Here is a 13,835-nt window from a genome sequence, read left to right as displayed (position 1 = left end):
ACGCCACTGTGGCTGTTCTGCCCCAGTGCTCAGCTGTAGCTGTGTGGTGACAAAGTTCCCCTACACCCTGCTGCATGCCTCTCCCATCCTCAAGCACACAGCCAGCCTGCCCCTGAAGAGCTTTGCACCCACAGAGGGCAATCCCTCTCACAGTGATCCCAGATCCATCCACCCCAGTGTCCTCCTGGACCAGCAGGGACAGTTGGAAGTTCTGCTCTTCCCACACTGGCCATGCCACAAGGACCTGCTCAAGCATTCCTTGGAACTCTTTGACCCCTTCCAAGGGCTCTCCAGTCCTCCCCACTCTGCATGCCCAGTACCTAGAGCACTCCACAGTGCTCCTTCCCTCGCTACAAAAAGCAGGGTCAGACCTCTTCTCTAGCTTCCAGGTGGCACAAGCTGCCACCCAGCCCCACTGTGGAGCCTCCATACCCTTTCATGGCAGCACCACCTCCAGCCAGCTGTCCTTCCATGTGCCCTGTCTCTTATCTGCAGGCAGGTCACTGCAGAAGCTCCACCAAAAGTCTGGCATCTCTCCACCTTCTCCTCTTGGTGCTACACAGCCCCAAACCCTTCTTCTCTAGCTCTTTCCTTCAGCAGGCTCCCACAAGCCAGACCCTAGTCCCACCTGTGCGAGCACCACATCTTCCTCAGGACACCACTTGCTCCACCAGGCACAGGAAGAAGCAGCTACTATGTGGCCAACAAGCCCCTAGTGCGCATCCCTGATGTCCTGAGAGCAGTATCTCCACCTCTCACTGCCCTGCAAACCTCCACACCACCTCTGTGCCAAACGCCCAAGCACCATCCTCTCCCAGCAGCAGCAGCAGCAGCAGCAAGCCCAGGTGATCCCCAGGGGATGCCAGAGATGGGAGCTGCTGGTACAATATAATCAGAATTCCATGGAGAACAACAAACAGTTCCTGGGGGATGCAGCTGGGCTCAGGAGCAGTCAGGAGCAGTGATCCCACCCATGCAAAGTGGGATCTACAAGAAAAGACAAATGTCTAATTCCACAAGGAGCTCCCGGGAAAGAGAAGGGAAGAAAAAGTAAAAATAAAAGTTCTAAATGCTAAGAAGCTTCCTCAAAATGTCACACAAGAAAAAAGCTGAAAAAAACCCACAATGCCATCCAAAAAGCCTCTCCCAAACTTATAAAATCCTCTGTTTAAATACATAAACTAAAAATGCTCTGCTGGCAATCTTCAAAACTGGGGAACTCCTCAAACTATGAGGGGGAAAGAAAAAGAGGAAAAAAAGGGAAAAAAAAACCCCAAATAAATTGGCAAAAACCCATGGAAAGGAACGGTGAAAATTTGAAAAAAGCACCAGCAGCAATACCAGCAAGGGGATCTTCCTGGTGAAAAAACGAAGGGGAGTGGTTTTCCCCCCCAATTCCAAAATTCATCCCCCTGCAAGTGAACAGCTTCTCTTTAAGTGCTGGTGTCTGCTGACTGCCTATGCCTGTCTTGGAATGTTACCCCCAGCATACAGCTCCTTTTCAGCAGGCATGATAACCTGAAAGACGTAAAGCAAGCCAAGCAGCTGACCCAAATCCCAGTGGGTTGCCTGAATTTTGTTTGTTCCCAGCTGAATTTTGTTTGTTCAAAGCACAGGCCAGGTGTTTGGGCACCCAGAGCACATGGGTCTTCGTGACTGTCACTCGCCCCAGCCTTGTGGCCGGAAGAACCTGGCACAGATGACTTCATGAAACCAAATTAGGGGTCATACACAAGAAAGGACATTGCCACAGCTCTGGCATAATTAGGGCCCATCATCATCAAGGACAGGAAATTGGCACATCTGCTTTTCAGGCTGCTGATCCAACGGTGGCTCAGGAACGATGTCCTGCTACAATGCGCTGGCCCTGCATAAATATTCCCCTCATTGTCCCTAAACAGTGGTACAAGCAGTTGTTTTATCACTCAGCCTCCCAATTGCTCTTTACTCTTTCTCTCCTAGGCCTGGGAGGACAGAATTGACACAATGCGCTCTCTTGCTCTCCTTTGCAGCACTGAAGGGTCCAAGCCAGATGGATAAATGTCAGCCCCTTTTCCTCCAGTGTGACCCCAAAGCGAACACAAGTGATGTTTCTGTTTGGATGTGCCCTCAGAAGGTTTGAACCTGTCCCCCTGGAGTCAGTGATAAAACTGTCACAAACTGGATGACTCCTGGATCACTATCTGTGCTTTTTTAAAAATTATTTTTCTCCATATACTACTGAGAATTGTGTCATCCTTTCCCTGGGTTGCACCTCTCTGCAGGGAGAGTTTCTGACTGCTCCATTCTTTTGTTGCCTCTGGCTGGGCTGTTGTTTCCCAAGAATACCATAAAGGGCCACTAAAACTCTAGAGTTGTGCTAAACTCCCAGCCCCAGTGATCCTGGGTGTTGCTCAGAGCCAGCAGTAGCTGGCGGGCCAGAGTGGGATTTCCATGTTTTCTGTCCTACTTTTTCATTTTCTCTCCCAGGCCAAAAGTGATTTATTTTTATGCTGTTGTGGTTTGCACCAGGACAGCCCATCTTTCCCTCTTTGTTTTTATTCTTTCTGCTTGTCTGAGCACTGTGGAAACATACAGCTCTGGAAAAGTGGAAACAAGCAGCTCTGCACCTTGTCCAGGGCATCAGACAGCAGAGAATCACAAGAACTTCAACAGAGGCTGCTCCATTTCTGCTGAGACAGGAGTGAGCAGGGATGATCCTGGCTCCTCAGGGATGAGTCAGCGTGCAGGAACATTGCTCCATATTCCCGCATTTATACTTCCCCTCATCCAATGTACTGCTAGAATTTAGGTTTCCTGGCTGTTGGAATTGAAGGGTTTCCTTCCCCCCTGTGTTTCTGTGCATATTTTCAGTGGGTATTGCAAATGTTTCATGATGTCAGAAAGGAAGAGCTATTGAGGAATTGTGAGCTTGCATAATTCCCAGATTTGTCTAGACAGATACTTTCCATCTGGATGATGCAGGCTACACCACATGGACACGAGAGTTCCTGTGTTACTTAATGCTGTCCTTTTTATTTATTCATTTCTACACTGCTTTACAGGATGCACACAGACACAAGGCTACAGTTATAAAGAGAACAAGGATTTGTAGCTAATCCTTCAGGAGGCAGCTCTCAAACAGCTCCTGTATGTTGTATAACTGCTGGAGTCCCTCTGGTTTCTTTTTCCTTGTACAAACATGAGACTTCCATGTGTGGTTCATATCCTGTGAGGCGAGAAGAAAAATATTTTCCTGTGAGCTGCCCTGGCTCAAGGCTTCCCATCATCATCACTTATCCTTGGGTTTGCACAGTTCAGGAAGCACTGGCTGGTGCCAGTGCCGTGGAGCTGTCCTGTTCCATGCTGCTCCTGGATGATTTGGCAGAAGGGCAATCCCAGACCTGAGTCAGAAAGGAGATTTAATTAATCAGCATTGCAGCCAAACACAGAGACACACCCAAGTTTCATTTTTCCAAATGTTGGCAATCACTGAGCATCCTGAAGAAAGCAGACTGACTCACAGCTGTTGGCCAGAAGTATCCTGGACCCGAACTGGATTTATCAAGCAACAAAGCCCTCCTGACCCTCTGTAGTCTATGCAAGATACAGCCTGTGTGGCCACTAAGCCTCTGTTTGGCTCCAGTCCTGAGGTCATCTCACCACAGCACTAAAGGATTTCCCCCCCAGGCACAACCTTTCTGCTGCAGCATTCCTGAGGACCCATGGGCAGGGCCAGGCTCACACCCAGGTTACAGCAAGGGTGACTTTTCCTACCAACTGCTCTTTTCCTACCAACTCCCCAAATATGATGAGTTCACTTTGCGACTGTTTGCCTGAGGTCTTCCCAATGACCAGCCTGGGCCAAAAAGAAGGTGGGAGTGGGTGGATGTTAAGGGACAACATGTGGGGAAATCATCTGTAAGTGTTGGAGATAAAGAAGGGAACTGTATAGCCCCAAAGGTGCTGTAAGCTGTTCTATTTACTACTTTCTCTGCACTAAACCTTGGCAGTGAACTTGCATTCATTTGCACGTCAGCCATCCCCATGAAAACTTCTGCTTCTAGAGCTGGGTTACTTTGAAGCTGTATTGTTTTAAGAGTTCTGTTTTAAATGACTGAGGGCAGTTTCTCCTTGGTTCCCCTGGTTTCCTTGCTGTCCCAGCCTCCAGGCACAAGAAGCCACTGTAAAGGAGGTCCTCATGCAAGTGACTTTGATTCCAGATGGGCAGAATGGGGAGTGAGGGCAAGCTGTGCCTGCTCCAGATGTGGAACCGACACCCAGAGGCAGCAGGAGATTCAGCTGGGGTTGGGGCAGGGGTCTGCAGCTGGCCTTGGTCCCTTGGTGCAGCCAAGAGCCAAGGTCCCCTCCTGCTGCTGCAATATGGTCTTTGCTTTGGCATTGGCAAGCTGCTGATGCCCCATCTGGCTCCCCGGATATCATGAAGATAACCAGCTCCGGAGGCTGCTTTCCTGGGGGCTTTGTGTGCACACAGGGAGAAATGCCTGTCCTGATGGGGCTGGGCACCCTCTGCAAAAGTTTATGCAGGATTATGATGCTGGAAGAGGGTGGGGAGAGAGTCAAGCATCAGCAAATGAGTTCTGGGAACCGGGAAAGGAGGCTCCAGCCCTTGTGTGAATGAAGCCAAATAGCCATGAGCCACTGCCCTGTACTTCCTATGTGCCTAGCTCCCTCTCATCCAGCCATTCCAGCAAAATAGCCAGGATTTATCTGCTTCTTCAGCAGAAACCACAGGCTAAAAGACGAATTCACATACTTGGAAACAAGTAAAGCATGAACTGGTAGTGGAGGCTTGTTCCAAGCACACTGGGTCACATGTGCTTGAAGCAAGATTTCCAACATCTGGATAACATGACACGTATTCCCAGGCAAGGCAAGCTCCTGGGGCTTGGGGTGGACTCGTGCAGCTTGGAAAGCTGGAGTGCAGCTGGTTTTGGGAAGCTCAGTAAGCTTCCTCTGTCGTCTCACACACCTCTGCATGGCCTTTCTTTTGGCTGGGTCTTTGGCAAAGCCCAGGCTGCTCTGTCCTTAATCTCCCATGTTTTGTGAATCCATGGGGACTGTAAAACACCACTTGCTTGCCCTTTGACTTTGCTCACTCAAAGGCATTAAGAACTTCGTGAGCCAGATCTCTGGCTGACATTATTCACTGCTGGTCCACGGGCTTTGAGTTTCCAGCTTGCATCACAGGGAGGCTTGGCTTGGCGTGGGGATCGGCATGGAGAAGGCACTGTAACAGAGATGCGTCAGGTCAGAGCATTGTGCTACAGTGAACCATCCAGAGACAGCAGGAACGGGGATGAAGTGAGATGAAAGGAAGATTCTCCAGCAAGATGACTCTGATTTCCCCGTCTCCTCTTGCGGAAGGACGAGCAAGATCCTTTTTGCAGTTTGATTCGCCTCCCCAGCCTGTGGGAGACACATAACCACTATTAGGAGGGGATTTTTTTGTTTCAAAATCACAATTCTGTGGTGTTTGTGCAATCCCCAAATCCCCTCAACATTGAATTTATTTGGGGCTTACTCTCCGGTACACGCGCAACGCGGGCAGCACCGCGAACCGGACTGCGCCTGACGCGGATGATGGGATGCAAGAGAAACGCACGGGCCGGGCGAGCGGGGGCGGTGCGAGCCCGCCCGCCCTGTCCCCCGCCCCAGCCGTCGCTGCGGGGAGGGAGGGCCGTGCCGTGCCGGGCGAGCCGCGGCGGCGGCGGCGAGGGGCGGCCACTCCGGCGAGAGGCAAAACGGCAGCGCCTGCCTGCGCTCTTCGCCGCCCGGAGGCTCCATGGCCGGGGCCGTGCCCTTGCTGCTGCTGCCGCTGCTACTGCCGCTGCCCGCCGGCGCCGCGCCGGCCGCGGGCGAGCCGTCGTGCCACGGAGCCTTCGATATGTACTTCGTGTTGGACAAGTAAGCGGGGAGGGAGTCGCGGGCGGGAATGAGGGAATCGCCGCCATCGTGATCGGGGCGGCGGCACCGCTTTTTGTTCGGGCACCGCGTGGGGCTGAGGGGCCGCGCGCGCGGGGTGGTCTGTGAGAGGGAAGCGGCGGGAAACGCGTCGAGAGGGGCTCGGCGGGAAGTTCGGGAATCCTCCAGAGGGGCTGTGGAGAGGGGCCGTTGGAAGTTCTCCCACCGGAGGTGCCTGTGCGGCCGGAGACGTTGGAAGGGCGAGCGGCGGCTGCATTTGCCGTCCGCCCCGCCGCGGCGGCCGGGCTTTTGTGGGGGAGTTCGGCGGCCGCGATTGCCCTCAGGGCGAGGGAGGCGCGGGGCCCGGGCGACAAACTTACCAGTGAGAGCTGGCGGTACCTCGAGATGTCTGGAACAGCGAATATTGTCGGTTTCTCCCCGAAGTGTCACCCTAGATCAGGCCGCTGATGTGCTTTGGTTTTCCCTTCTAGGTCTGGGAGCGTGGCGACGAACTGGCGAGAGATATTTGATTTTGTAAATCAGCTGACAGAAAGATTTGTGAGGTGCGTGGTGCTGCTTGTGACACCTGAGGTGATGCTGGAGTAGTTCTGGACTCTGTTAAACAACTCCCCCCGCCCCGGTCTTTTGCAAGCGCAGGGGATGTGTTCCACAAACACATTAAAAGTTTGGCTTTTAAGACACAAATTGCTGGAATATATTGGAAATTTAATTTTCTTGTGCTTGGAGCTCAGCAAAAGGGTGACAATATGTGTCTTTAAATACTCCCTTAAATGACTCTCAGACATGATTTGATGGTTTTTTAAACTTGTTTTTTGACATACCATGTGCCTAATTTCTGATTGGGTACTGCTCAAATTCTGTGTTTGGAGATCTGTATAAAGAAACAGTCTTGAAAAAATATAAACATATGTGTAAATATATAGTGCAGGTCAAAAGGAAGAGAGCAGTGTTAAAGCTCAAATAGAGAGGAAGCCCATACCATGCAACAGTGCATTTGTGGTACTTAAATATAACAAACTTTGTTACTGTCAGCAGTGTTGTTGGGCAAGTCCAGCTCCTGTTGAAATAGCTGCTGTGAATCCTGGCTGACTGCTCTGTACAAACAGATGAGGATTGCAGTGCTTTGCTTTAAAAAACCCTACAACAAAATCCAGAATAAACTGAGGTAATCCCCCACCACACAAAGGAAGAGATGGTGTGGTAGCTTTTGCTAAGGAAAACCAAGTGCAGACTGCAGTTGTAATCCTAGGTTGCTAAGAAAAGAATAAAATTAGGCCTTTATAGTTAAATATGGCTTATTTTCAGCTTGTGAAAAGCAAATCTTCTGTAAACTTATGTAAAACTTCTGTCCAGGGGGCAACAAACTTTTGAAAGTTGTTTTGTAAACTCTGGAATTACAGGGGAAAAAAAAAAAAAAAAAAAAGCAAAAAAAAGGAAAAAAAAAAAAAAAAGCAAAAAAAAAAAAAGCAGGACTTCCTTGGGTAAGTGGTAAAACATTTGCCCCCTCTGAGAGGGTGGAAAGATTTCAGTGGAAATCTTTCAGTTCAGCATCTTCTCCAGCCAAGTGACACTCCCTCTTGCAACAACTGTGTGGAGGTCTGGCTGCATTCCCATCCCAGTGAGTGCTCACAGAGGAGGCATGGATGGGCTGGCTTGTGGAGAGAAAGGTTCTGTGGGGATGCTAAAGAGAAGTTGGCTGAAACATAACTTGGAGGGTATTGCACGTGGGAGTGTGTCTCCAGCAGGGAAGTCTCATGGTAATTGGTAGGCAGTGATGCACTTACCAGAGGTTGGGATTGCAAGTACTTGGTTTTGTTTGGAGGCTTGAAAGGGTGATAATCCTGTGGTTTCAATTCTCATTTAATTTAGAGCCTCTCAGATTTTGGTATGCAGAGCCATTATGGATAGACTGCAAGCTTGGATCTTAAATCCACGGTCTGTGCAGTTCTGTCAGACTTGTAGTACTTATATTTCCTTGATGTCAATAATTTTAAGTTGCATCATTGACATCGGTGAACTGAAAACATACGGTCATTTAGCTTTTCAAGGGTTAAGTCCTTACTAACCGTAACCTGATTAATTAATGCTAATAGTCATATACAGTAAACTACAAAGTTAGTGAATATATTAAAATTGTGATGAATAAAATTTAATATAATGAAGGAGAGATGCTACAACTTACCCTGGGAAAATTCCTGTTCTGGGCCTCCAAAGCATCAGGCAACTCCTAAGTGTTTTCCACTGCTAATTAGATATGATTCCTTGTAACCTTGTGTAAAGAGACAGGTGACCTTCTTGAAATAAATTTAAAAAGAAGATTGAATTCCTTAATAAAATCAATTGATACAGCACTGCTTTTTACCATGGCATTTCTCTGGATGCTTTTAGGGAAGAAGTTTTCAAGTCTCAAAATTCTCTAGTCAGAGAAACAAACCCAGTCTCTCTCTGGAAGACCCTGCATGCTGCTTTCTCAGGACTGACACAGTCAGTAGGCACTGCCTCTGTGACTGGAAGGATTTGATAAACAAAAAGCAGAGTTGGAAATAGACATTGTGTCATCCTGAAAGAAAAGAGGAAGTTGATGGGGTTGGTTTCAAAGATGGGAAGTGTGTCTTATTAGTACCCACAGGAGCAAGAGGGAACCGAATGGTGTCCCTGCCTTGGTGTTTTACCAGTGGCCCTGACAATTCCAAAGGATGTGCATTACTTTCCATGTGTGGGGTGCCCACATCACTGGAGACTAGTCATGTGAGAGAGAGTAATAATTCTGCTGCTTTGGTCCTCGAGCATCTGGGTAAGGAGAAGATGGTCAAAAATGCTTTAGCTCCTCTCATTTTGTGTTTGTAGTTCAAAAGTACATTCCTAGGAAGCTGGAGGATAAAGATCATGTGAATTAGACTTGAATGAGTGAATGAAATGCTGTGCATCTCTATGTTTCTCTGAAATGTGTTTTTGCCTTCTTTCCCTTTTCTAAAGCCCCAAGATGAGATTGTCGTTTATCGTGTTTTCCACCCAGGCACATGTCATTATGCCGCTAACTGGAGACAGGTTAGTGCTCTGCTTTTTTAATTCTCTTTCTCCTTCTCTCTGCCCTTACTGAATCAGAGGAGCAGTAACAGGTACGGAACAACGGCTGGTGGTGGCCAGTCATGAAGCTTCCCCGCAGAGCTGATTAAATTTTGTGACCAAACCCCAGGATAACCTCATAAAAAAGGAAGGAGAAGAATGATGGGAAATAAATCCCTGATGTTAACTCTGCCACTGCTTTGCAGAAAAACAAACAGTAATGTTTTAATCTCTGTGTGGCTCTTCATCTCCCTTGGCACAGTGCAAGAATGATTCTCCCATTTGCTTTTGTAAAGCAGTGTCCATAGAATGGTTATCAGGATCTTTTTCATGTCTATGAAAAGCATAAAATGGTAAATAAATGTTTCTTATCTTTTTATATAAGGTAGGTACTTTGTTTTGTATTTCCTAATCTGGACTTCAGGGCCTGTTTTAGACAGTGGGGTTGGTGCCACTTGAAGGGTGTGACATCTTTCTGAGACTGGTGATGTACAGTTGTGCCTGAACTTTCAGTGGATGGTTTTGAAGGCATTGGAATTCAAGGCTGCTCATTCTGATTTCTAAAGCAAGTGAGGATTTGCAGATAGGATAGCTTAAGAATGGGTTGGGGGAAACAGAAGGAGGAGAAGCAGGTGGAGAAGCAGGTAGAGAAGAGACTATTGCAAAAATAATTACTGAACTCATAGAAATTGGGAAATGGTCATGTGGAATAAGTGCTCTCAGCAGAGGACAATGGCACTGCTGTCAGAATCTTTTGGTGCCCTCTCAACCTTTTCAAAACCAACATGACCTCTGCTCTCTCCCTTCTGCCCAGAAGCTATCACAGTGCAGAACCTTCTGGGTTTTGAACATGTGGATAAATCATTTAGAAATCCCTCCACAGACCTCTGGCAGGGTGGAAGTGAGGTAGTCCATCCTTTCTGCTCATGATAGTAGGGTTGGTGCAAAATGTGGTGTGCTGTAGTTGGTTCGTTCTCTGTGGGTTTGTTTGTTTGTTTTAAACAATACATAACAGCAAGTACAAGACTTCCTGAAAAGACTTGCCACTGGCAACAGGCACATATCATGCTACAGAAATATAGCTGACATCTGAGATGTCTAAAAACTCAGTTCTGAGCCCCTCCTGTTCTAGCATTTAAAAAGTAGTCTGACTTGAAAACAGCCACTTCCCCTCATCTGGACTGGGATATTGGATCTGCTGTCTGTGGGCAGAGACAATTTTATAAGCCATTTTTCCAGATGGCTTGAGAGGGGTCAGGAGAGGACACTTGAGCCTGTTCTGAGGCCTGCTGAAGTCAATGAGGTCCTTTCTCTCCATTTCAATAGGCTATCAGTGGCCTGTTCCTTATCAGCACTGATAGCACACAGACCACTTGAAATGCTGGGCAAGATCCTGGAACCTGGCCACAGGGACACAAGCGCCTTTTTCATTGCCTGTCTATGGCACATTTGGAACCACAGACAAAATTGTGTTTTTTTCAGAAGCCTTGTGTAAAGCACAGGAAGAACCTCTGCAGTTCTAGTGGGTTCCCCTGCAGGACTTGGCTCTAGTTTAGGATTGGATGATGCTCTTGCAAGTATGTCAGGGGAAGCAAAATGCCACCCTTCTTGTTCAGGGGGGATTACAAGGAGAAGGGAGAAGAAGACTTGTAACTGTGACCATATGTACATAGGTAAGGATGGATAGATACAGTTGGAGCAGCTGTCCTTTTAAATCTTGAGTCAACAGAGGAAAAATACTGAGACTGTCTGGCCCCCATTGTTCCCAACAGAAGATAATGATAAGCACACTGTAGTTCTGGGGATGGGTGTTTGTGAGGGTGATTATGGGATATTACGGCCTTGGTTTGTTACAGCACTTTGGGCTTGCAGGCGTGTTTTTGCCCTGGCTTACTTGCTAATTCCCAGATGTCAGGAAACCACAATTTCTTCGCAGCAGTTAGATCAAAGTAGGGCAGAATTTTTTGTTTGGAAAGCCTTAGGCTTCTGATTGCACAAAGTTCTTGCTGGGTTTACTGCACAATAAAGCTGTGGATATAAAGAGGGCCATAGCATAGCGCTGAAGCCCCCAAATTCCTAAATATTTTGTGAGTGTGAACAGTGTTATGACTAACCCTGTAAAGAGAAGTCATCATTACTCACAGTAACATACAGTGCTATAATAAATCCATAGAGTAATAACAACACCCAGGTGGAAAAGCTTTCTCATACTGGTTAAAGCCTGTTTGAAACACACACGTTTGTGAAGTTGAGCTGGAAACTGTGTAGTAAGTTGTAAGCAAATATTGGTGCACTCACCTTTGGGGCTCACTGTTTGAAAGCAAATGGTTTGGGACAGTGGATACCCTGAGGAATACCATCCAGCTAGCACGGTTCTCTTTTGGCCAGCTGTGCTGGCCAGTAGCAGTCCAGGTTTCTGTGAGCCTGCTTTGGCAGCACTGACAGGTGCCAGTGGCCAGGATGAGCCCTGCTACCTCTGGCTGGGTGAAACTCCTGCTGGAGATAAAGAGGGATTGTACTAGTGAAGATGGAAAAGTAGGATGCTGGTACATGACCAACTGTACCATCCTTGTCCCTAATCCAGTGGTGCACTGACTGCTCCTGGTTTCGCAGGAATGTGTAAGACATGGATGCAGCTGGGGCCTTGGTCACATGAGGTGCCTCTGCACTTGGGTCCAAGGCAGCTTGCCAAAACAGACTCATCTGCAGAGAGTGTGTTCTGCTGGCTGTATCCAGTACAGCAGAGTTGGCCACTGATGTGGTTTTCATCTGGAGCCTGTGCAGGAGGCTCAAGTTTGAAGCCGAGTAAATACTATAAGTGAATCAACTCTTTGTAGTATTTAAGAGGCCTAGAAGGCATAAGCCTCCTCCAAATGATACATTTGAGGAGGCTTGTGCAGGGTTTTCTTTCACCAGTACGACAACTTGCCTTATCAGAGATGGAGCCAGCCCTCTTTTTGTCAAAGAACACTCCCCCTCTCAGTTTCACTGACACATGTGTTTTCCTGTTTACTGTACTTCCTTCCTAGCAACAAACCCCAAGTACCTGTTTTATTTGCCTTCATTTGTTAGAGATGAGCCCATTGCCTTGCAACACACAGCCTCATTTCTTACCATAAGTACATGCTCAGTGAGAGCCACCATCTCCTGCCAGCACTCATATGCTCATCACATTGAGATAATTCAAGATTCCAGCATTTCAATAAGTGGAATGCAACATGGAAAAGACATACAGAATACTGTCCCCCACTCAGAGGAGCCAAGAGCACCTATTCTGGAATCTACATGGATATTAACAGCTGTGTTTGCCTGGCTGCTGCTGGAAGAACTGTCTGAGGCAGTTACACAGCTTAGAGAGAGAACAGATGGGGTAGCTATTAAAAATTAGTTGTGCCTGTGCTAAAACACAGAAATGGGCTGCAGCACATATGCTGGGTGGGTAAAAGATATTAAATTTGCACTTATTCAGCCCAAACACAGACAGGCTGCAAGTTGCTGATTCTGTTTTGCCTCTTTCACCTCCCTCCCCTTTCTGACTTGCACCACAAAGCCATTGGCCCTCAGGCTTTGTTAGCATTCCCAAGCTGTGCTGTGGGACGTCCAGGCACCCAGGCTGAGGGCTCTGCTGTCACGGTGCAGATGAGTTATACAACCAGAACTTCCCTGGAGATTTCTGTGGCTTACCAAACAGCCTTACAGAAACTAGAGAAAGGGAAGTTGTGAGAACATTGGGGAACAGGAATGGGGGTCCTGAGTGCTGTGGTTGGTTGACTGCTGAGTCCCATTATCAGGATGGTGTAGGCAGGCACAAGTTCCTGTGCCCAGCCTTCAAACCAGTCAGGGGTGAGTTTTAGAGTGATGGAGCCCACCTCTCCTGCTGGTTCTGGGGCCCTGAGTCGTGCATCCACACTGACCTTCTGAGATCCAGACCAGGATCTGCTTGCACTTGACCAGCTTGGAGAATGCAGACATCTGGCTGGGTCTGTCTAATGCAGCTGTGCCCTGAGGGCAAGAGATGGTGCCTGATTAAATGCAGCTAAAAAAGCTCATGCTACCAAAGATTTTCCTGGAACCCCTTGTAGGCAGAGGCCTGGCAACACGAGAGTTTGCTGTGCGACCGGGTCACAAGACATTGCAGATAAATAAAACTGAACTGATTGTACAAAAGCTATTTTTGCAAAATGAAATCTGTTTCAGAAAACTGGGATTTGAGTTGCTGCTTGTTTCTTGGCAGCAGAACACTAACGCCTGTGATGTGCTGCCACTCATTTCTGGCAAGCACCAACTCTGTGGTTTATAATCTGCGTTCGTACATAGTCACTTGCAAGTTGTTTCTATAGATGCTGAATGTAAAATATTTGGATCAAACAGATTGTATTATCTTACATAACTTGTTCCCTTCCATACATTCAATGCCACATATCTCTTTTGCTCCCTCCCCTCTCTGCTGGTTGTATCAGTGGATCCTGTGATGGGGAACTTACTCCAGCTATGGATTGTACTTTGGAACAGAGCTGCTAAACATAGAGGAAGCCCATCAGTGGAACAAATGACGAGTGGGTGGCATTCAGGCAGTGTGGCATATGCATTCTTTCTCATTTGGTCTGGCCTGAGGAAAGCTTTCACGCATCCCGCAATGTATTTTCCCTCCATCTCCTCACCCTTGCTGGGTTCCTCTTTCTCACTTAGATTTGTCACAGTGTTCTATATATTCTGGCCCAAATTTTGCCCCTTCTTAGTTTTTCCCTATCTTTTCCTAGCATGACTTTCCATAGACTTGGATGAAACTTTGTTTGCAGAAGAATGAAGACCCTTGGATTTGATTATTTCAGTAGTTTATCTGC

The 13,835-nt window shown here is 47.7% G+C and overlaps 1 protein-coding gene and 1 long non-coding RNA gene across 2 annotated transcripts in view; one reads left to right on the top strand and one right to left on the bottom strand.

The window, feature by feature from the left end:
- Positions 1-3,039: 3,039 nt before the first annotated feature.
- Positions 3,040-8,197, bottom strand: LOC310909729. The gene is made up of 4 exons (XR_014590167.1): positions 8,108-8,197; positions 6,285-6,416; positions 4,973-5,409; positions 3,040-3,383 (listed from the first exon to the last, which is right to left on the bottom strand). It is a non-coding gene; the product is annotated as an uncharacterized lncRNA (long non-coding RNA).
- The window catches only part of ANTXR2 (ANTXR cell adhesion molecule 2), an 80,295-nt gene continuing 72,309 nt past the window's right edge, over positions 5,850-13,835 (top strand). The window contains exons 1-3 of the mRNA XM_083861841.1: positions 5,850-5,907; positions 6,396-6,467; positions 8,902-8,973. Of these exons, the coding sequence (XP_083717967.1) occupies positions 5,888-5,907; positions 6,396-6,467; positions 8,902-8,973 (164 nt within the window). The 5' untranslated portion in view covers positions 5,850-5,887. The remainder of the gene's footprint in view (positions 5,908-6,395; positions 6,468-8,901; positions 8,974-13,835) is intronic.

This window comes from Zosterops lateralis, assembly GCF_965231275.1.
Source record: "Zosterops lateralis genome assembly, chromosome: 5".
Taxonomy (NCBI): Eukaryota; Metazoa; Chordata; class Aves; order Passeriformes; family Zosteropidae; genus Zosterops; species Zosterops lateralis.
This window is presented reverse-complemented; position numbering and strand designations above follow the sequence as displayed.